A 21,438-nucleotide genomic window follows, 5' to 3' on the forward strand; every position below is an offset into this window, starting at 1 on the left:
AAGCAGTGCAGGCAGAGAACTTTGAACTCTAGCCAGGTCATCATCACTCAGGAGGGTGAGCCCTGAGGTGACTCTGTGACTTTGCCTGCTCTGCCAATAACTGCCAATAACTGTTTCTAGTAGAAAATTCTCTCTCTCTCTCTCTTCTCTCTCTCTCTCTCTTTTCTCTCTCTCTCTTCCTCCCCCCTCTCTCTCTCTTCCTCTCTCTCTCTCTCTCTCTCTCTCTCCTCTCTCTCTCTCTCTTCCTCCCCCCCTCTCTCTCCCCCCCACCTCTCTCTCTCTCTCTCCTGAGAGGGTTTAAGCAAGACCTTACTCCAGCTTGTAAGAGTTAGCCAGGGATTTTAATCTCTCTTTACGTAGATTCTCTTTGTATTCTTCCCATGTGTATAAAGGTGCAGAGCTGTTGTTCTGAGTAATTTATTCCTCTGGATCTTGACAAGTATCTCAATAATTGTACCAAATGCTGTGTTTCAATAGACAGAGGAAACTTGTGTTAATATCCATTCTCTCACTTCCATGGGCACAATGCTTGGGTGAAAGGCCCAAGTTTCCTAGACCTTGGAACTCTATTTAAAGAAAAAATGTTCTTACCTTCTCAAAGGGTTGTGTGCCCCACATTTGGTGCCAGCTGGGAGGGTCCCTGCAAGCATCGTTGACAGCAGAGAAACGATCCAGGCAAGAGGTAAGAATGAAACTCTCTTTAGCCTGACTCCGCCGGTGCTGAGCCAAGCTTCTTGGCTTCTGACATCAAATTGGTTTGTTTTAGCCGTATTTAAGCTCCAGACTTAGGGCCTTGGGAGAATGTCTGGCTAAGGTAAGCATACGATCAGTGTCAGAGCTGGCCTGGCCTAAGATATCATAGACATCGCTTAGGCTGCTGTAAAGTAGGAGTGACGTGACGTCTCTCATAAGGGGCTTAATAAATAGACTTAGAAACAACATTCAAGCTTTGGGGGAAAGGGTCTGGGATAAACAAAGCATAAATTCTGGAGGTTACATCTGAAGCCTGGCTCTACAGACAGCGAAGGGTCACCAGGATGTGAACCACAGTCTTGCCCAGCATTCTGGGAGGAAGACAGGTAGACATATTTTTCCCTTGATGAGATGAGCCTGCATGTTTCGTTTTTTCTGGCTTCTCCAGTGCTAATCTGTGTGCACAAGGGCTTCTTGCCCTCTAGATATAGTTAGTATCTTTAGTTAATACAACCTTCCCTTTGCGGGAGTCTCCAGGTAGCTCCATTTGTCCAATGCATTTGGCACATTACTTCATTACCTTGCCTGAATTCCTCAGGCTTTACCGGTAGCCATGTGTACCTTTTAAAGAATAGCATGGTAGCTGAGAATGAGGACTTTCTGGGTCGGTGCTCTAGCAATCTATCCTATCTGAAGTTCAAGACAACAAAGTTTTTGCTCCCTTGACAAGGTCAAATCATGGAGGAGAGAGAAGAAATCTTTTGGCGAAAAAAAGTATAGTCCTCCGGACAAGATCTGTCAAGACCACATTATTCAACAGGCTGACATGGATGAAGGAAAATTTCATCAGGCCTAACAAGTAGATGAAGAGCTATAGACAGTCAGTGGCAGCTGAGGGAGGGAGAACCAGATGTTTGTTTGTTTTTTAAGTGATGAAAACCCAATCCTAAGTGGTTATCCCAAAACTCATGCAAATAAAGGCAAAAATAACTGGAGTCAGTAGGTTTCATACACACATGCGCGCACACACATACACATACACACACACACACACAAAAGAGAGAGACAGACAGACAGACAGACAGACACATACACAGAGAGACAGACTCAGAGAGAGACACAGACAGACACACACAGACACAGACAGACACACACACAAAAGAGAGAGACAAACAGAAAGACAGATAGACAGATACATACACAGAGAGATAAAGAGAGACAGACAGACAGACAGAGAGAGAGACACAGACATACACACGGACAGACACATAGAAAGACACAGACAGACACACAGAGAGACAGACACACACACATACATGAATGTATATACATATGAATGATGAGGTAGTAAATTTGAGAATAGGTAGACTGAGGACATGGGAGAAGTTGAGGGGAAGAAACAAATCTATATTGTCCTGCCTGTTAAATCCTCATCCGACTAAAAGCGTACAGTTATCAGTGCTGTTGCAAAGACACCAAGCCCATACCTCCACACAAAAGGGAAAATATCTTCAGAGTCCCTTCCAGCCTTGGCCTCAGAGGACAGTCACAGCAAAGCAGAACCTGGGCAGTGCGATTGATTGATTGCTTAAACTATGTTAGTCACTGAGACACAAAGTTCTCTGGAGCTGTGCCATGCTATTCAATCTGCGGACAGCTAACTAGTTTGGCTCCTTTGTTTTAAAAGGACATGCTTGTGCCTCCTGCATGTCTTTAATTTCAGCACTTCAGAGATAGAGGCAGGTGGATCTCTGAACTTGAGGCCAGCCTGGTCTACAGAGTGAGTTCCAGGACAGCCAGGGCTACATAGAGTAACCCTGTCTCGAAAAAGCAAAAATTATAAGAGAAAGGAAAAAGATTTATTTATTTCCATTTGTATGTATATACACATTCATGAGGCCAAAGAAGGCACCAGGTCCCCTGGAGACGGAGTCACGGATGCCTGTAAGCTGCTGGGAATGGCACTGGGAATCAAATTCAGGTCCTTTGCAAAAGCAGCAAGCAGGCTTAACCACTGGCCTGTCACTTTAGCATTTTAGTACTCAGTTCTGAGTTGCTGGTTTTTTGTTTGTTTTTGTTCTTTTTTTTAAAAAAAAATACCTGTTATTGATTCTTTGTGAATTTCCCATCATTCATCCAATCTCACTCATCTCCCCATCACCTTTATATCTGCCCTCACTCTTGCAACCTCCCCACAAAAGAAAACACAAACAAAAACCAAGCTAACAAAACCCATCTCGCCAAGGAAGCTGCAGTATATCGCACTCCCGCCAAGGAAGCTGCAGTGTATCCCACAGCACACCCTTTGATCACACAGCCCTACTTGCAAATGTTCAGTGAGTCATGAGTCTGGTTCGAGGTCTCTGGCTTCTGCTATTGATACCGGACACCTCTCGGTTATCTTGTTCTTGCCCTGTGTCATGGAGATTCTGCAGATTTGGATCTGCAGGACTGACCCCTTGACAAGCTGCAGTAGGTCATAGACAAGGTGGATGTTGGGGTGGGCCAACTCTGAGTCTTGAATCTGGGACTGGGTGGTAGCTGAGTGGGCCAGCCCAGCCATTCTCCTGTGCTCTTGCCCGCAGGACCAGCTGTCCCTCACACATACCACCAGGGCCAAATCTACTGTGCTGCCCAGGCAAGGGTCTGGGCTCACTCTCCAGTCCTTTCAAGTGCTACATCTGATGAGGAGCAAGGCCAGCTCACCTGCCTGCCACAGGTGTGTGTGAGTGTGTTTTAGACATCTTTCCCTCCCTCACACTAGTGCACAGCAGATGAGGGGCTGGGCCAGCTCTCTCATGCTCACACTCTCTGGGCTGCCTCACCTACTTCCCCTCTACCAGAACCAGTTTTACTGTGTTGCCCAGGCAAAGTGAAGGATCCACTCTCCCAAGTCCAGTTCTGTTTCGTAATTTCTCTTTCTCTCAATTAAAGTTTAAAGCATTTGCTGCTCAGCAACTGTATATATCAGAGTGTTAAATAAACATTGTATCTATAGATGGGAAAAGTGCCAAAAGGACTGTACTTGTATTCCAGAAATAATTGTCATCCTCATACTCCGCCTTGGTTTTTGTGTCACAAATCTGATCTCTGTGTTTAGTCATCTCCTGTTGATGGGGATGAAAGGTAAGACTTTCTAAAAATTATTATTATATTATGTGCTTTGCTCTGTGATATGTGAAGACATTTTTATGGCTGTGGGGTTCGAAGTTGGATATGTCTAGATACTGTCCAACTAAAATGTGGAGCACAGTGTTATTTTGATGGAAAACTACAGTTGTTAAAACATGTATCACAGAAACCGCATTGAGTTCAGAAACGTGGGCCCAAACCTGTAAGCATTATTTGTTGAGTTTTTGTCAGGCAAGGTCATTATACTCCCATCTATGGTAGCAAACATTATAGCATTCAGTGCTATTAAAGAATGATCAATCTGAAATAGAGCTCTAAAGTTTAGGTATGTAGGCTTACCTTAAAGGCCATGGGCATTTCGATAACATAAAGGTCTATGTAATCTAGCTTGAGAGCCTTTAGCGTCCTTTCCAGGGCTGGGAGGACCATTGATGGGACATGCTCTGTATTCCACAACTGCAAAGAAAGTCATGAAGGATAGTGAAAGACTACCTACTCCTTCCACATTCACATAGCAAAACCCTCACACACATGTCATCTGCTCCTTTTCCATCACAGACGCATGGTTACACTTGAGGGTAGGAAGACTCAATGAGTCTCTTGACACCACCGTGACAATCCACTGTTCCACAGTCTTATTTGGTCTCACACCCCAGGGCAATTTTGCCAACCATTGCTAAGGCTTTACTCTGAGTTCAAAGTGTTGAATGGTGGATGAGTAAGGCCAAGTTTCCATGCCAATGCAGAAAACAGAGTGGTAATCAGATAAACCAGTACATTTTATTGTAGCATAAATTTTATTCCAAAGCTTTTGTGTGTGTGTGTGTTGACCTTATATATTTTTCACAGGATATAAAATTGGAAAATTAGACTCCACCAGTTTTAATCTTGTCTTAAAAGTACAGACATAATGTTGCAGGATATTTGATCACACTGTGAATCCCGAGATTGTATTATTTACTGAAAAACTCTCTTTCTAGTTGTTGTATGGCTCTGCCTTACACACACCTTTAATCCCAAACAATGAAGGCAAAGTTAGTTTGAAATAGAAAGTACATGTGTTTGAAAGTGATGTCTAATTGAGTAGCAGACAAAGTGATGAATCAGAAAGATTTGAGAGAGTCTGACCAAAGAGAGGAAAGGGAGGCTGCTTAAGAGAGCAGTGCAGCTGGGCATGGTGGCACACGCCTTTAATCCCAGCATTTGGGAGGCAGAGGCAGGCAAATTTCTTAGTTCGAGGCCAGCCTGGTCTACAGAGTGAGTTCCAGGACAGCCAGGGCTACACAGAGAAACCCTGTCTCGAAAAAAACAAGAAAGAGAGAGAGAGAGAGAGAGAGAGAGAGAGAGAGAGAGAGAGAGAGAGAGAGAGAGAGAGAGAGAGAGAGAGAGAACAGTGCATACAGGACAAGATATTTTTACCAGGACAGTTTTACAGAGACAGGCTGCAGAGAGAGAACAAGTTAGACCAGGTGAAACAGGTAGACCCAGAGAATGAGAAGGAGCCAGATTAGAACAAATTGCCAAAGTTAGTATGAGGCCAAGCAGAGCAATTCTGAAACTGAGAGAAGCCGTATTAAATCAGCCAGCTTGGAGAAAAATTTGAGCCTAAGCAGCTGAGTTGAATCAGCCAGCAGAGCCCAGAAAGAACTAGCAAGGGTGAGCTTCTTCAGCAGTAAGTCTCCGAGGCTGAAAACATTCTAGGTCTAGATAAGGTTGTACAGAGACTAGACATTTTCAGGACCAGGCCTAGGTTAGCAGACTGAGACAAGAAGCCTTGGAGACTTGACATTTAAACAAAAGAATAAAAGACACCTTTACAACACAGTAATTAATATTAACTGCTTGGTAGACCGTGGCAGAAGGGTGGAAAGTTCAAGGTCTACCTGGACTTCAGAATCCCAGGCCAGATTAGGTAACATGTCAAGAATCTGTCTCAAACTATAGTTTAAGGAAGGATTAATTGATGGAGGGAGCTTTGGAGGAAGAGGCTGGCAGTAAAGGGATTGACATACAAGTATGAGGACCTGAGTTTAATCTCCTGGCCCCATGGAAAAGAGCCAGGCTTGGTAGCATATACACAGTTACAGTGCTAGAGGGGAAGAGACAGGTAATCCCTGGTCTTGCTGGCTAGCCTAAGCTGATCAGTGACCCCCAAATCTCAGTGAGAGACCCTGCTTCAAAAACACAAGGTGGATTGCTGCTACAAAGGAATGACAGCAGAGGTTGACCCATGCAGTCACACACCACGCAGTCTCTCTCTCTCTCTCTCTCTCTCTCTCTCTCTCTCTCTCTCTCTCACACACACACACACACACACCTACCTGCATATACATATCATTTCAAAGATTGGAATGTAGCTTAGTGCATCAGTGCTTACCTTACACGCACAAGGCCCTGGGTTCAAACCCTAGTAATGGGGATAGGATAGAAAAAATGTAAAGGAGAGAGGAGAAAAACATGCTTCCATTATCACCACGGGCTTCCATTATCATTGCCATTCCATCCAAGTGAAAGTATGTTTTCCATCCTAGTTTCCTTTTTCTTTTCTTTCTGAGGTGCTGGGGATTGAACCCAGGGCCTAATCATGCCAGGTAAACTCTCTACCATTGAGCTACAGCCTAATTCCTTTCTAAAATTAAAGATAAAGTCTTGTTAAGTTACTTAGGCTGTCTTAACTCTCCCAAACAGGCATTGATCTGTGATTCCTCTGCCTCAGCCTCCTGAGTAGCTTGGATTACAGGCCCTCTTTAATGTTCCTTTGTTCAACAAGGACATACAATATTAGTTTTGTGCTAGGTACAGTTCAAGTGCTTTGTAAATACTAACCCATAAGTTTAGGAAATGCTTGGCTTTATCATTTACAACTTATATAGGGAAAAGAAGGTTCATAAATGCTAAGTATCTCACAGCTGGACCATATAGCTACTTTTGTAAGTATTCTCTTTTATTATTCTGTGGGATTAATGTTCTCACACAGGTAATTGTCTTAGTCACTATTCCATTGTTGTGTAGAGACACCAAGACTAAAGCAACTCTTATTTTAAAAAAGCATTTAATTGGGGTCTTGCTTACAGTTTCAGAGGCTTAGCCCATTATCATCATGGTGGCAAGCACACCGACATGGACCTGAAGTAGTAGCTGAGAGCTTTACTTACTGATCCACAGAGAGTACTGAAACCTTAAAGTTTACCCCTAGTGACACACCTCTTTCAACAAGAACACCCCTCCTCAAACAAGCCCCCCCCCCCCACAATCCTTATAAACAGTGTGTAAACTGGGTACTAAGCATACAAGGATATGAGCCAATGGAGTCATTCTTATCTAAACCACCATGAAAACCTACCACAAAGTCTGTGCACTCATCCTCCACCTCATACTGCCCTTGGGTGTTGGTAAAACTGCAGTGAAGGCAGAGCTTCATAGGCCATAGCCACCAGCCCTTCCATGAATTCAGTTACACATGGCCTTCTGTTTACTTGTTATATTTCGATGTGTGTGCTGTATTATGTTTAAGTGACATGCATGTATACACAGGTATATTGTTTTTAGCAAATTAAGGGATTACAAATGATAATTTGCCCACCACCTCCTCCCTTTCTTCCCCCTCTTCCTCCCTTTATTGTTTGCTAGTGTTTGATTAAGATCATTTCTAGGGCCTTGGGCATGCCTGGTGAGGACTATCTTACTAAGCTCTGCTCTCACACTACGCCCCATTCACTGTATCTACATAGTAAGACATGACTCACCTTTCCGCAGTAGAAGATCTCTTCCCTCTTTACCTTCCCTTCTGCTATCTTTTCTCTGATGGCCTCACCGACTTCATGCTCATTGTGGTAAACATAGGCACCATCAATGTGCTGGTACCCCTCATCAATAGCTGTCTTCACTGCCACATAGGTCTTCCCAGGGACCTTATGAGATAAGGGGGATAAATATGGGGAGGAGGGAAATGGGTTTTAAAAGGATATCTCATGATACATTGATTTATAGCTCACAGAACAGTTTCCAATGTCATGCTTTGATGATTGGAAGATCGTAGAGGTAAGAGACTCTGGTGAACTGCCTCATTCAATGCTCCATCTGTGCACTCCAGGTTGTCCTTGACACTGGAGCTTCAGAAATGTGATTTAACCAGTATTGCCAAAGCAATGTGCAGAGACCAAGGTCTGGACATGAATGATATTGGTTCACATTTCAGCCCTGGGCCTTGGCAGTCTAACCTGGAGTGATGGGTTCAGTCTCTCTATGCTCATCTCTCTTTCCCCATCTGTCAGTGGGCTTAACTGGTATTGGCTTTGCAATGTGAGGATTATGTTAGAAAATGCATGTGCTACAAAACATGTACAGAGCTCCAGGCACATAGTTAGGTGTTTAGAACACTTTTAGCTATTATTTTTTTAAATTTATTTATATCTCCATATTGTCTAATGTACACATCCCTCTCACAAACTTTTCCATTAGATTAATAAGCACTATTTGAACATGCATTGCATACAAGGCATTGTCATGAGACTCTAGAGTTGAACGAGCAACGGTCTTTTCTAACAAACTTCTCGGGCTAGTGAGAAAGATTACAGAGTGTCAGTAGGACAGGAGACAATGTGTGAACATGTGGGAGTTAGGATGTCATGAGTGGAAAGAGGTATCCTTTGATTTGATCCTTCAAAGTTTACTATAAGGGGCTTCGAGATGGCTCAGTTGGTAAACTGCATGCCCTAGTAACTCAAGGGCCTGAACTTGGATCCCCAGCACTCACATAAAAGCTACACATGAAGGGGTGAGTCTGTATCTGCAGTGCTGGCTTGAGGAGCAGAGACAAGCAGATTGATCCTTGGAGCTCATTGGTCTGCCACTGTAGCAGCTAGTGAGCTCTAGGATCAGTGCAAGATCCTATCTTTAAAAAATAACCAGCCCAACTTGAGACCCATCTCATGGGCAAGCACCAATCCCTGCCACTATTAATGTTGCTCTATTATGCTTGCAGACAGGAATCTAGCACGGCTGTCTTCTGAGAGGCTCCACCTAGCAGCTAGCTCAGACAGATGCAGACAGCCACAGTCAAACAGTAGATGAAGCTTGGGGACTCTATGGAAGAACAGGAGAATCTGGAGTTCTAGGTCTTGACTAGACTGGCTGACCAATGAGGAAATGGAATCTGCCTGCCATTCCCTACATAGAGCTAGAGTCAGAGGCACATGCCACCATGCCTGGCTTTTTATGTGAGTGCCCGGGGGAGCAGGAGTAGGGTGTGGGGTGTGGGGTGTGGGGAAGCGGTATGTGAATTCAGATCCTCACCTATGTAAAGCAAACACTTCACCCACTGTGCCTCTCCCCAGCCTTAGGTCATGATCTGCATGTACGGAGAGTGGCTAATGGGCTGGATAGACAAGTCAGCTAACCTATAAAAGCTTAGAGCATAAGGTAAGGAATGAGGGATTTGTAGTTGATGAGGAGTGGAAGTATGCATGATCACACATGGGCAGCATAAAGACCCCAGTGCCACTCCTCTGACACCCTCAATTGGAGTTTGCATCCCAGTCAACACAAAGACACCAATGTTGCTTCACGATGTTCACCACCTTGAGAGTCAGCATTACCACAGGATCAAAGCAACACAGGGAAACAACCATGCAGAAACTCTTCTGTGTGGTGATGTTGGTTCCTCTCCTTTCACTGTTTTCAGATATTAGGCACAGTTCTAGAACCAAACTCCACCTTCTCTGCTTCCACAGGTAAGGAGTCTGTTTTCTCCTAGAATGTAAATGCCTACATAGCAAGACACTCTCTTCATACTGGAAGCTTCTACAGACTCATGCTTACAGATGAGTCTAGCCTGTAGCCAACAGACCACATCTGGACAAAGGTGACTATGAATGCATCTCTCCACAAACTCACAGATTTAAAATGTTGTGACTTTGTTTGTACTCTTTTGAAGCCTGTACTCTGTGGATGGTGACATCATGTCACAATGGAAAAAGCTTGAATTAAGATATGCCTGTGTGGCAGGTATTCATTAAACACTTATTAGACTGAACTAAAAGTTCTTAAATAAAAACTTTAAAAAAGTTATTTATAAATCATTAACTCCCAAGTCCCTTGTTTCACTCTGGCTGTTAGCCTTCAGTTGACTTTCATGGAGAAGGAAAAAAAAAATCAAACAAACTGCATTCTGCAACTATATAACCTTAAAAATGTGACCGGATAGAATTTGACTTCTGATTTAAAATCGGTTTAGGCAACATACACCACCACCAACAACAAACACACACATACACACACACACACACACACACACATACACACACACGAATATACATACCGGTCTAGGATCTGAGTAGGTTCCAAGCCCAATGAGTGGAATGTTGTTCCCATCACTTAGGGATATTTGGTGGTGTGCAGCGCTGAGGTTCATGGTAGAGAAGAATCTGAAGCTTCTGGGGTGATTCTGAACAGGGCAGAGGCACACTATTTGAAAAGGTGCCTATTGCATAAAAGAACTGAGCACTAGGAGGAGGAGCAGGGTGGGGAAAGATGATAGACAAACAGATTTCTCAATCTCTCTGAAAACTCTAGGCAGTTGTCGTAGTCAGGGTTTCTATTACTGCACAAACATCATGACCAAGAGGCAAGTTAGGGAAAAAAAGAGTTTATTCAGCTTACACTTCCATGGTGCTATTCATCACCAAAGGAAGTCAAGGCTGGAACTCAAGCAGGTCAGGAAGCAGGAGCTGATGCAGAGGTCATGGAGTGATGTTACTTACTGCCTTGCTTCCCCTGGCTTGCTCAGCCTGCTCTCTTATAGAACCCAAGACTACCAGCCCAGAGATGGTCTCACCCACAAGGGGCCTTTCCCCCTTGATCACTAATTGAGAAAATGCCCCACAGCTGGATCTCATGGAAGCATTTCCTCAACTGAAGCTCCTTTCTCTGTGATAACTCCAGCCTGTGTCAAGTTGACACACAAACCAGCCAGTATGGCAGTGTTTTTTGTTGTTGTTATTTGTTTATTTGTTTTTTGTTTGGAACATCCTCAGAGGTCTGAAACTAGTAAACCTGTTGAAGGGTTATGCTTAGTGTCCTGCAAAGGAAAACAGTTTGTTCAAGGAAAGCAATCTACCTGGTTTCTGTCCCCGGGGATTTGTTGGCAAATAAGAGATTTACCCTAAATTTCCTTAAACGATAAAGAAATTAGCCCATATTGGAGTGAGGTGACGGGGCTGGATCTCTAATGGTAAGAATCATGAGGCCATAGCTCTCATGCCTTCATTGAGCCTAAATAACTCCCCAAACACCATTTTCAAATATAGTAGTCTATTTATCTATGAGAGATATGTTTCCAAGGTCCACAACAGATGTCTGAAACTGCACATAGAGGTTACAGTTTCCTACATATCCGTACATCACACTTTTGTCTTTTCACTTAAAGCAATCATTGTACAGTTTCCCTTTGGCAGTTGAATGGCCATAACCACTGATCTCTTACTTTGAAGCCATGATAAATAAGATTTACTTGAGTTTGAACATTCTGGCATTACAAGTGGCCCACTGGTGGTGGTAGACACATTGGCAAGCAGAGGCAGGGGGATCTCTTAAGGCCAGTCTGGTTTATAGAGCAAGTTCCAGGACAGACAGGTCTACACAGAGAAACCAGAAACAAAAAAGAAAAAGAAATGAAAGTTAACATTGCATCAATTAATCAGATGCCTAGGGTGGCTATGAAGTAACTAAGGGACCTATGGAGTCAGCCCTTTCCTTTCTGTAACCAAATTTCAGAGATAAATCAACTGTTAAAGAATGTGTTCACTATTTGTCTCACTGGTGTAGAGGTCTTGAGCCCAGGTCGCTGACTCATTACTCTGGGCCTGTACTTTGGGCAGCATAGTTTATCACAGTGGGAGCATGAAACATACTCCTGCAAGATGGTCAAACTACAAATACCATACCTAATTGGCTAGACTCTACCTCCGAAAAGTTCCAGGACAGAATCAACAGTCCCATCCCGAGAGAGAAACAGGCAAATCATAAAGAGGCCAAGGCAACAGCCACCTGCAGCAAGACACACACTCAGTATTGTAGCTTCCTTCGTGCCTGTTGTGCAGTGTGATATGGGCACCACGATGGCCTTGCTGGTTTCAGAGAACTGACTGCCTACAGCTTTCCTAGTAATTCCATGTCCTTGCTGTTCTGTTCCCAGGGTCCCCCTGGAAGGCTCAGCTTTACCCTGGCAGATTCATTTACAATCTCAGGGACTTCTTGAAATGACTTCAACCCTGACCCCTGCTGCTTCTCAGACCATTTAACAAACAAACAAAAAAAAGCTAAGTGGAAGTGTCGGTGACTCCATATCTCTTGTATTTTACATGTTTGTTATTCCCACAAGTTATCCCTCATGCAGGGAGACCCTGGCTTCTCTTTTCACATCTAAGTCATTGAAACCGACTTCTATGTCTTCTAAGCCTGCTGTGATTGTGGTCCTGTGTAATCCCGGGGTGCCCTCAAAGTATCTTTCCTCTTCTAGTGCCAGGCTCTTTAGGGACCACACTCTGCTTGGCAGCAAGATTACTTGCATTCCTTTTCCAGCCAAAAGTCACACGTTTTCTAGTTCTACAGGTTCTCAGTCTAAACCTGGCTGGAAGCATCCTGCGATGGCCAGGCTGCAGCCAAAGTTTTCCTGTGCTGGACAAACCAGGCATAGACACTCTCTGAATGAAGCACAGGTGACCTCCTGTCTGATCCCAGTGGAAACAATGACTTCATGGAAACTAGAGGAAAGTCCACCTTTGCTGGAGAAAAACAGACATGCTTTTATAGACTATCTCCTGTTGTCACCCCCCTCTCTGGGTTTTGACAATCTCTTTGTGCTGATCCTTCCTGGAATTTAGGGGGGGGGGGGCTTCTTGATATGTGAAGTCTTGGACAGTTATCTTTTTCACCTTTCTGTCTTCTCTCCAGGAGCTTCTATAGCATATGCACTGGTATGCTGGGCTCTGTCTATGTTTGTTGGGTGTAGGCCTTTTTCTATAGTGAGTTCTTGTTTTAATTTATACATATATATATATATATATATATATCCATGGATATATATATATATGATTTGACTGCATGTATGTGTTGTAACCCCTGAATTACTGATACTAGAGACACTTCAGTGTTGTATACAGGATGGCAAATGCAGTGAGACAATCTAAAATGACTTCCAGAAACATGCAGCGTACTATCGAAGATGTAGTATCAAGTTGCAAAGCTTGCCAATTGATCAATACCCACAACACTGCGGAACAGCCTAGCTCATGTCTGTGAGATAAGAGACCAGAGGCCTACTGGGAAGTTGATTTTACAGAAATCAAACCAGGAAAGTATGGCTAGAGGTACTTATTAGTGTTCATGGATACCTTCTCCGGGTGGACAGAAGCCTTTCCAACGAAGACTGAGACTTTAAAGGTAGTGGCTAAGAAGTTGCTGGAAGACATCCTACCCAGGTATGGATTTCCACATATGATAGATCAGACAATGGACCAGTGTTTGTGTCCAAAGTAAGCCAGAATGTAGCAAGATATATTGGGGCAGATTGGAAGTTACATTGTGCGCACAGATCCCTAAGTTCAGGACAGGTAGAAAGAATGAATCGGACACTTCAGGAGGCCTTGACTAAATTATCCCTAGAGACTGCCATAGACTGGGTGACACTCCTTCCCTTTGCCCTGTATAGAGTAAGGAACTCTCCTTACAGGTTAGGACTAACTCCTTTTGAAATCATGTATGGTGTCCAGTCCCCTATTGTCCCAAACCTTCAGTCAGCAGCCATTGCAGAATTAGAAGGTGATGAATTCATAACTAAGGTCAGAGCAACACAATGGATTCACGAGCAGGTTTGTCTGTGAGACCCCGACTTAGAGCATTTCTCCCTGGAAGGTAAAGCCCCTGGATGTTCCCGAAGCTTGTTTTCCCTGATCTTTAAAAATACAGCTAGAAAGAAGCTCTTTGTTCTCTATAGCCAGGAAAAGACCTTTTTGTTTCTATACTGTACAACCGGAGATGCCTGCCTTCCTGTGCCAAGGACATGGAGATAGACGCCTGAGAGGAGGTTGCAGCTCACTCCCCCGCTCACCAGAAAGGAGCTGTAGCCAACTCTCCTCCCAACTCCTCCCAACTCTCCTCCCAACTCCTCCCAATTCCTCAGCTAGCTGTTAAAAGCCCCCTACTGTCACTGCTCGAGGTCGAACTCCCCTGCCCTGCACAGTGGCAGAGGGACTTTGTCCTCAGCTAGCTGATAATAAAACCTCTTGCAGTTTGCATCAGGTGTGGTTTTCTTCCCGAGACTTGAGCGGAGGCCCAAATTTGGAGGTCTTACATGTGGGGGCTCGTCCGGGATTTGTGGCCTACCCCAGTTCTCAGAGACCCCGCTTGGAGGTAGGATCCTATCTTTGTCTATATCTTTGTCTATATCTTTGTCTATCTTTGTCTATATCTTTGTCTATCTCTTTGTCTGCCGGCTGTATTTAAATTAGGTATTCTCAGTTTGCAGTCGTCCGCACTCATGAGAGCAACAAACTCCCTGTACGGGATGGAGGGGAGGGTTACTGACAGACGTGTCAGGAGTAACCGGCTGCCACCCTGGGAGACGTCCCAGGAGGTCTGAGGGAGTTCCAGGGATGCCTAGAGATCTCCCATCAGGGTGCCAAGTGGGAGTGTGCTCACTCGGCCATCTGTTTGGGTTCTGGTCTCGGTTAGCATAGTCTTTTTGTGTGTATATATTGTTTGTTTCCCTGTATGTGACTCTGACGATGGGACAGACTAGTAGCACTCCCCTTGGACTGACTCTCGAGGATTAGACTAAAATTAAGACTAAGACTCACAATCTGTCTGTGGATGTCAGAAAGATTTTGGAGAACTTTCTGCTCTACGGAATGGCCAGCTCTTAATGTTAGTTGGCCACCAGAGGGCACTCTTGATTTGATTGTGATTTCTGCCTTTAAACATGTTATGCAGAGGGGGCCGGGGTCTCAACCAGATCAAGTGCCCTACATTCTCATCTGGGAAAATTTAGCGCAAGACCCCCCCATCCTTCAGAAGAACAAGCCGGGATCCCAAATCCTGGCTTTCCGCCACTCAGAAAAAAAAAACAAACTAAAATAAAAACTGCGGGGGCTAAACCACAGCCCTCGCTCCTCCCAGGATCTATCCAGAGAGAGAAGAACCTCCAGAATGGTGTAACACCCCACCCCCATATCCCCAACCAGTCCCCTCCCAGATTTCTCAACAGGGTGCTCCTAAAGATGCGGGGGAGGGACCAGCTGCTGGAACCTGAGGCCGGCAAGCTCGGAGCCCAGAGGGACCAGACTCAACCACCGTGCTGCCTTTATGTACTTATGGCCCTCCTCCAGCAGACCCTGGACAACTGCAGCCCCTTCAGTACTGGCCTTTTTCCTCCTCTGATCTCTATAATTAAAAGGCAAATCATGCCCCCTTCTCTGAAAACCCCTCTAGCCTTACTAATCTAATGGAATCTCTTATGCTCTCTCATCAGTCCACTTGAGATGATTGTCAGCAGCTTTTACAGGTTCTTTTCACCACAGAAGAGAAGGAAAGGATTCTGCTGGAGGCAAGAAAGAACGTACTGGGGGCCAATAAACGGCTAACACAACTTCCGGATGAAATAGATGCAGGCTTCCCTCTGACACATCCTGACTGGGACCTAACAGGCCTGAAGGTAGGGAGCAGTTGACAGTTTTCTGTCGGGCTCTGGTAGCAGGACTGAGGGGAGCTGGCAGGCGCCCCACCAATTTGGCCAAGGTAAGAGAGATCCTACAAGAGGAAAAGGAGCCCCCAACAGTGTTTTTAGAGCTCCTCTTAGAAACATACAGGTGTTACACTCCCTTTGACCCTACGTCAGAGGGCCAGCAGGCAGCAGTGGCCATGGCTTTCATCGGGCAGTCTGCTTCTGACATTAGGAGAAGGTCACAGCGTCTAGAAAGTCTGCAAACATTATCTTTGCAAGATCTGCTTAAGGAGGCAGAGAAAGGGTACTATAAGAGAGAGACTAAAAAAGAAAAAAGAGAAAGAGAAAAGAGAGAGGATGAGGAAAGAAAAAGTAGACGAGATAAAAGGCTGAAAAGAAATTTAACTAGGGTTGTGGCTACATTCGCAGGTGATAAAGAAGTTTATAGAAAAGGTAGAGGAAGTAGGTAGAGGGGAAGTAGGCAGACAGGGTACCTGGGCAACACAGGGCTGAAAAGACCTCAGAACTCCAGAAGACCTTCACAACCACCTATAGATGAGGACCAATGTGCATACTGTTAAAAAAAAAAAAAAAAAAAAAAAAAGGACACTGGGCAAGAGACTGCCCCCAAAAAGAGCCACTGGGAAAATTGAAGAACAAGAAAACCATAGTAATCGGGGCTACTACTCAAAAACTATACTCTTGGACCACTGTTAAAAAAGTTGATTTGGGAAAAAGCCAAGTAACTCATTCCTTCCTCGTCATTCCTGAATGCCCCACCCCATTGTTGGGGAAAAACTTATCAAAATTAAAAGCCTAAATAAGCTTCTCTTCGGAAGGAACTTCAGTCTCTTGGCAAGCCCCTATCTCTATAACTTTAGCTTTAAAATTAAAAAAAAATATAGATTACATGAGCCTCAAGCCCCATTGAGAAAAGTACTAGAAGGGACCTGGTTAGAGAGATATCCTCAAGCCTGGGCAGAGACTGGAGGTATGGGAGAGACAAAGAGGGTGCCCCCCATCGTTGTGATGCTGAAAACTGGTGTGACTCCTATCAGGGTACGGCAATACCCCATGAGCAAAGAGGCCCAAGAGGACATCAGACCTCACATTCAAAGGCTCTTAGAACTAGGTGTTTTGGTCCCTTGTCAATCTCCCTAAAATACTCCGTTGCTACCAGTTAAAAAGCCAGGCACTAATGATTATCGGCTAGTACAAGACTTAAAAAAAGTAAACAAAAGAGTACAAGATATTCATCCTACTGTCCCTAACCCCTACAATCTACTCAGTTCTCTCCACCCTGACAGACAATGGTATACGGTACTGGACCTAAAGGACGCATTCTTCTGCCTAAAACTACATCCCATGAGTCAGGTAATCTTTGCTTTCGAGTGGAGAGACCCAGATTCGGGACAGGCTGGACAACTAACTTAGATACGTTTGCCTCAAGGATTCAAAAACTCTCCTACTCTCTTTGATAAGGCCCCCCCACCAGGACTTGGCACTGTTCAGGTCAGAAAACTCCCAAATTTTTCTCCTTCAGTATGTTGATGACCTGCTTCTTGCTGCCACCACAGAGCAAGAGTGCAGACTGAAAACTAAAAAAATTACTGGTGGAATTGAGTGAGTTGGGATACAAGGCATTCGCTTAAAAAGCCCAGATTTGCCAGACAGAAGTAACGTATTTGGGTTATACTCTCAGGGGAGGGAAACAGTGGCTGACAGAAGCTCAGAAAAAGACTGTGACTCAAATCCCCATCCCAACAACCTCGAAGCAGGTGAGGAAATTTCTGGGCATGGCTTGGTTTTGTAGGCTCTGGATCCCAAGCTTTGCCACTCTGGCAGCCCCACTCTACCCCTTACTAAAGAGACTAGGACTTTCTCATGGACCCCCATACACCAGGAGGCTTTTAAAGAGATTAAAAAGACCTTGCTTAGTGCACCAGCCCTAGCCCTGCCAGACCTGACTAAGTCTTTCACTCTCTACGTAGACTAAAGAACAGGAATAGCGGGAGGGGTCCTGACCCAAGCTCTGGGGCCATAAAAACGACCTGTGGCCTAATTGTCAAAAAAATTAGACCCAGTGACCAGTGGATGGCCATCTTGCTTAAAAGCTGTCACTGCTGTGGCACTACTTCTCAAAGATGCTGACAAACTGACTCTAGGTCAACGAACTATAGTAGTAGCCCCCCCCCCATGCCTTAGAAAGCATCGTTAGACAACTGCCTGATGGCTGGATGACTAATGCTCGCATGACCCATTATCAGAACCTCTTACTGACTGAAAGAGTGCAGTTTGCACCCCCTGCTATCCTAAATCCTGACACCTTGCTGCCAGAAGCTGATGACTCCCTACCAGTGCACCAGTGTATGGACATCCTGGCAAAAAAACCGGAACTAAGAAAGACCTCACTGACCAGCCATGGCCAGACTGCCCCAACTGGTGCACGGATGATAGCAGTTTTTTGGTTAAAGGTAAGCAAAAAGCGGAGGCAGCAGTGGTCAACAGAAAACAAGACATCTGGGCCAGCAGCTTGCCTGAAGGGACAACAACCCAGAGAGCAGAGCTAATCACACTCACCCAAGCCTTGAGGCTGGCAGAAGGAAAAAACATCAATATCTACACAGACAGCAGGTATGCTTTCACCACTGCTCACATACATGGGACAATCTATAGACAAAGGGGACTACTCACATCTGCTGGGAAAGATATTAAAAATAAAGAAGAAATCTTGAGCCTATTAGAAGCTATACACTTGCCAAAAAAACTGGCCATCATACATTGCCTTGGTCACCAGAAAGGCCATAGCAAAGGAAAATCAGATGGCTGACCTGGTTGCCAAAGAGGTAGCCCAAAGAGCTATGATCTTCATAGCTAGAGAGAAAAATAAAGAACTTAAGGACCATTATGAACTCAAAGACACAGGCTTTGACTATACTCCAGAAGATCAGAAACTAACAGGCAAAATACCTGAGATATATAGGTATACTCCCCAGGGAGTGGCTAAGACCCAAGATGGTCACTCGGTCCTGCCCACCAGAGAAAGGCAACAATATATAGCCAATCTACACTGGCTCACACACTTGGGAATTAAAAAGCTCAAAGAAATTGTTAAGAGCTCAAACTACTATGTTATAAAACTGTCCGACGTTGCCCAAGAGATTGTTGATAAGTGTCAAGCCCGTGCCCTCACCAATGCCAGGCACCACAAGAATGCTCTTGGAAGGCAGCTAAAAGGTGACTGACCAGGGGCATACTAAGAAGTAGATTTTACTAAAGTTAAACTAGCCAAGTACGGTAATAAATATCTATTAGTTTTTATAGACACTTTTTCAGGGTGGGTCGAAGCCTTCCCCATTAAGAAGGAGACTGCCAATGTCGTGGCAAAGAAGATATTAGAGAAAATTTTCCCAAGATTTGGCATCCCTAAGGTACTTTCATCAGACAATGGCCCCTCCTTCGTTGCCCAGGTAAGCCAAGGATTAGCCAGACAATGGAGATAAATTAAAAGTTACATTGTGTTTATAGACCCCAGAGTTCAGGACAGGTAATGCGGGTAAATAGAACATTAAAAAAAAAAATCTTAACTAAATTGGCTTTAGAGATCAGCGGAAAAGATTGGACAGCTCTCCTTCCCTTCGCCTTGTTCTGAGTACAGAACACCCCAGGAAAATTTAAACTTACACCCTTTAAACTCCTCCGTGGGGGACCGCCCCCCCTTAACAGAAGCAGGAAAATGTTTGACCTTGATGTTCCTTTTTTCCCAACCCCTGCTAGCTCACCTAAAGGTCCTAGAACTGGTCAGAAAAAATGCCTGGGAATTGGTAAAAAAAGCATACGAACCAGGAACGACCGTGGTGCCACATAAATTTCAAATAAGAGATCCTGTCCTAGTCCGGCACCACCATTCCAGCAACCTTAAACCCAGATAAAAAGGACCCTACCTGGTGCTTCTGATAAGCCCCGCTGTCCTCCAGCCTGAGCCCGGCTCCCCCTCCCAGCCCTGCTGCGGGCCCACTGGCCTGGCCTTGCTCACACTCACCAGGCACAGCACAGGAACCTCCTCCCTCCCTCCTACTACTGAGGAGAGACTCTCTAGTCTTATTCGAGGGGCTTCTGAGGCTCTCAATGCTACAAATCCTAAAGTTGCGACCTCATGTTGGCTTTGTTTGACAGCTGGGCCAGAGGTTTAATTTTCCTAGTTCTAAGATTAGAACTATGTACTAGAAGGAGTGGGGAATGTGAGACCCTGACTTAGAGCATTTCTCCCTGGAAGGTAAAGCCCCTGGATGTTCCCGAAGCTTGTTTTCCCTGATCTTTAAAAATATAGCTAGAAAGAAGCTCTTTGTTCTCTATAGCCAGGAAAAGACCTTTTTGTTTCTATACTGTACAACCAGTGATGCCTGCCTTCCTGTGCCAAGGACATGGAGATAGACGCCTGAGAGGAGGCTGCAGCTCACTCCCCCCTCACCAGAAAGGAGCTGTAGCCAACTCTCCTCCCAACTCCTCCCAACTCTCCTCCCAACTCCTTCCAATTCTTCAGCTAGCTGTTAAAAGCCCCCTACTGTCACTGCTTGGGGTCGAACTCCCCTGCCCTGCACAGTAGCGGAGGGACTTCATCCTCAGCTAGCTGATAATAAAACCTCTTGCAGTTTGCATCAGGTGTGGTTTTCTCTCGGGACACTGGGATGCTGGCTAGCTCATCCTGAGACTTGAGCGGAGGCCCAAATTTGGAGGTCTTACATGGCCTAAACTGCCTGCCCCTATGAAGCAGGCCTGGTTCCAGAGCTGTACAAGTTTCACCCTGGAGACTGGGTCTAAGAGAGGAGGTTTTGCCAGAAAGCGCTAGAGCCTTATGACTTGGACAACTGAGAATTCTGAAACAGGTTACTGGGCCCAACTGGCTAATACAAAAAAGCCACTTGGGACCCCGTGGTTTCCAGATTTAACCTTTGACCTGTGCTGGCTGATAACTAGTGGCCTGACACCCAAGCATCCATGCCCTAAGTGTAGATGGGAGACTTTTTATATATGTCCGGGGGTGGGGGTGGGATTGTGGCATGTGGGGGACTAGAACAATTCTATTGCGCCTCTTGAGGTTGTGGAGCCTCAGTTGCAGTTAGGGAATGGAAGGCATCAAAGGAAGATCTTATCACAGTTGCGGGACAGGGGAGCGACTCTGAAGTTCGATTTAGGCTCACCAACCTAGGAAAGCAGGAAAAGGGCTGGGAAGCTGAGAAGTCGCTAGGCCTCTGGCTTTATATTATTGGCAGAAACAACCTTGGACTCATTTTCACAATTAGGCTCCTGATAAAACCAAGAGGAAACCCCCTGCCGGTGGCTGTAGGACCAAACTGGATTCTGACAAACCCTAAACCTTTACCAAGATGCCCTGAAAAAACCTGCAGCAAAGCTGGTCCTCAGACTGGTGACTGCTGCCCCCCGCCCCCCACCCCCACCCCCGCCCGTCCACCCAAGTCCTTCCCCCCCCCCCCCAGAGGTCCCCAGCCCCGGGATCTTTTTGTTAAATCGCACAGAGCCGATAGATTCGCTCTGGTCAACGATGCTAAAAACCTTTCAGATTTTTAAAGACTCCCACCCAGAGCTAACCACCTCCTGCTGGCTGTGCTATAATGCCAGATGCCCTTTTTATGAAGGTGTTGGATTTATATCTAAATATAATGAGTCCAAGAGAGACACTGCATGCAGATGGTCCCAAGAAGGCCCAGCCTGAACCCTGCAGATCACCATATCAGGACAGGGGACCTGCCTGGAAAAAGTTCCCTTGTCACATCAGCACCTTTGTATCAAAACAACACCCCCCAACCCCCGGTTCATTCAAAATGGGTTATTCCCCCCAAACAGGCTTGGTGGGACTGTTCAACAGGGTTGAC

General features: G+C 45.2%; 1 protein-coding gene across 2 annotated transcripts in view; it reads right to left on the reverse strand.

Annotated features, from left to right (window-relative positions):
- Window positions 1–10,323, reverse strand: part of Akr1d1 (aldo-keto reductase family 1 member D1) — a 37,440-nt gene extending 27,117 nt beyond the window's left edge. Inside the window, exons 1-3 of one of the 2 annotated variants that reach the window (XM_021165556.3) lie at window positions 10,145–10,322; window positions 7,572–7,736; window positions 4,165–4,281 (exon numbers count right to left, since the gene is read on the reverse strand). In XM_021165556.3, coding sequence (XP_021021215.1) covers window positions 4,165–4,281; window positions 7,572–7,736; window positions 10,145–10,237 — 375 coding nt within the window. In that variant the 5' untranslated portion in view covers window positions 10,238–10,322. Of the gene's footprint in view, window positions 1–4,164; window positions 4,282–7,571; window positions 7,737–10,144 lie in introns of both variants that reach the window. The other variant, XM_021165557.3, reaches the window with a different exon arrangement.
- Window positions 10,324–21,438: the final 11,115 nt, after the last annotated feature.

Source organism: Mus caroli, unplaced genomic scaffold (assembly GCF_978045245.1).
Source record: "Mus caroli unplaced genomic scaffold, Mus_caroli_1 scaffold_7, whole genome shotgun sequence".
NCBI classification, from domain to species: Eukaryota; Metazoa; Chordata; class Mammalia; order Rodentia; family Muridae; genus Mus; species Mus caroli.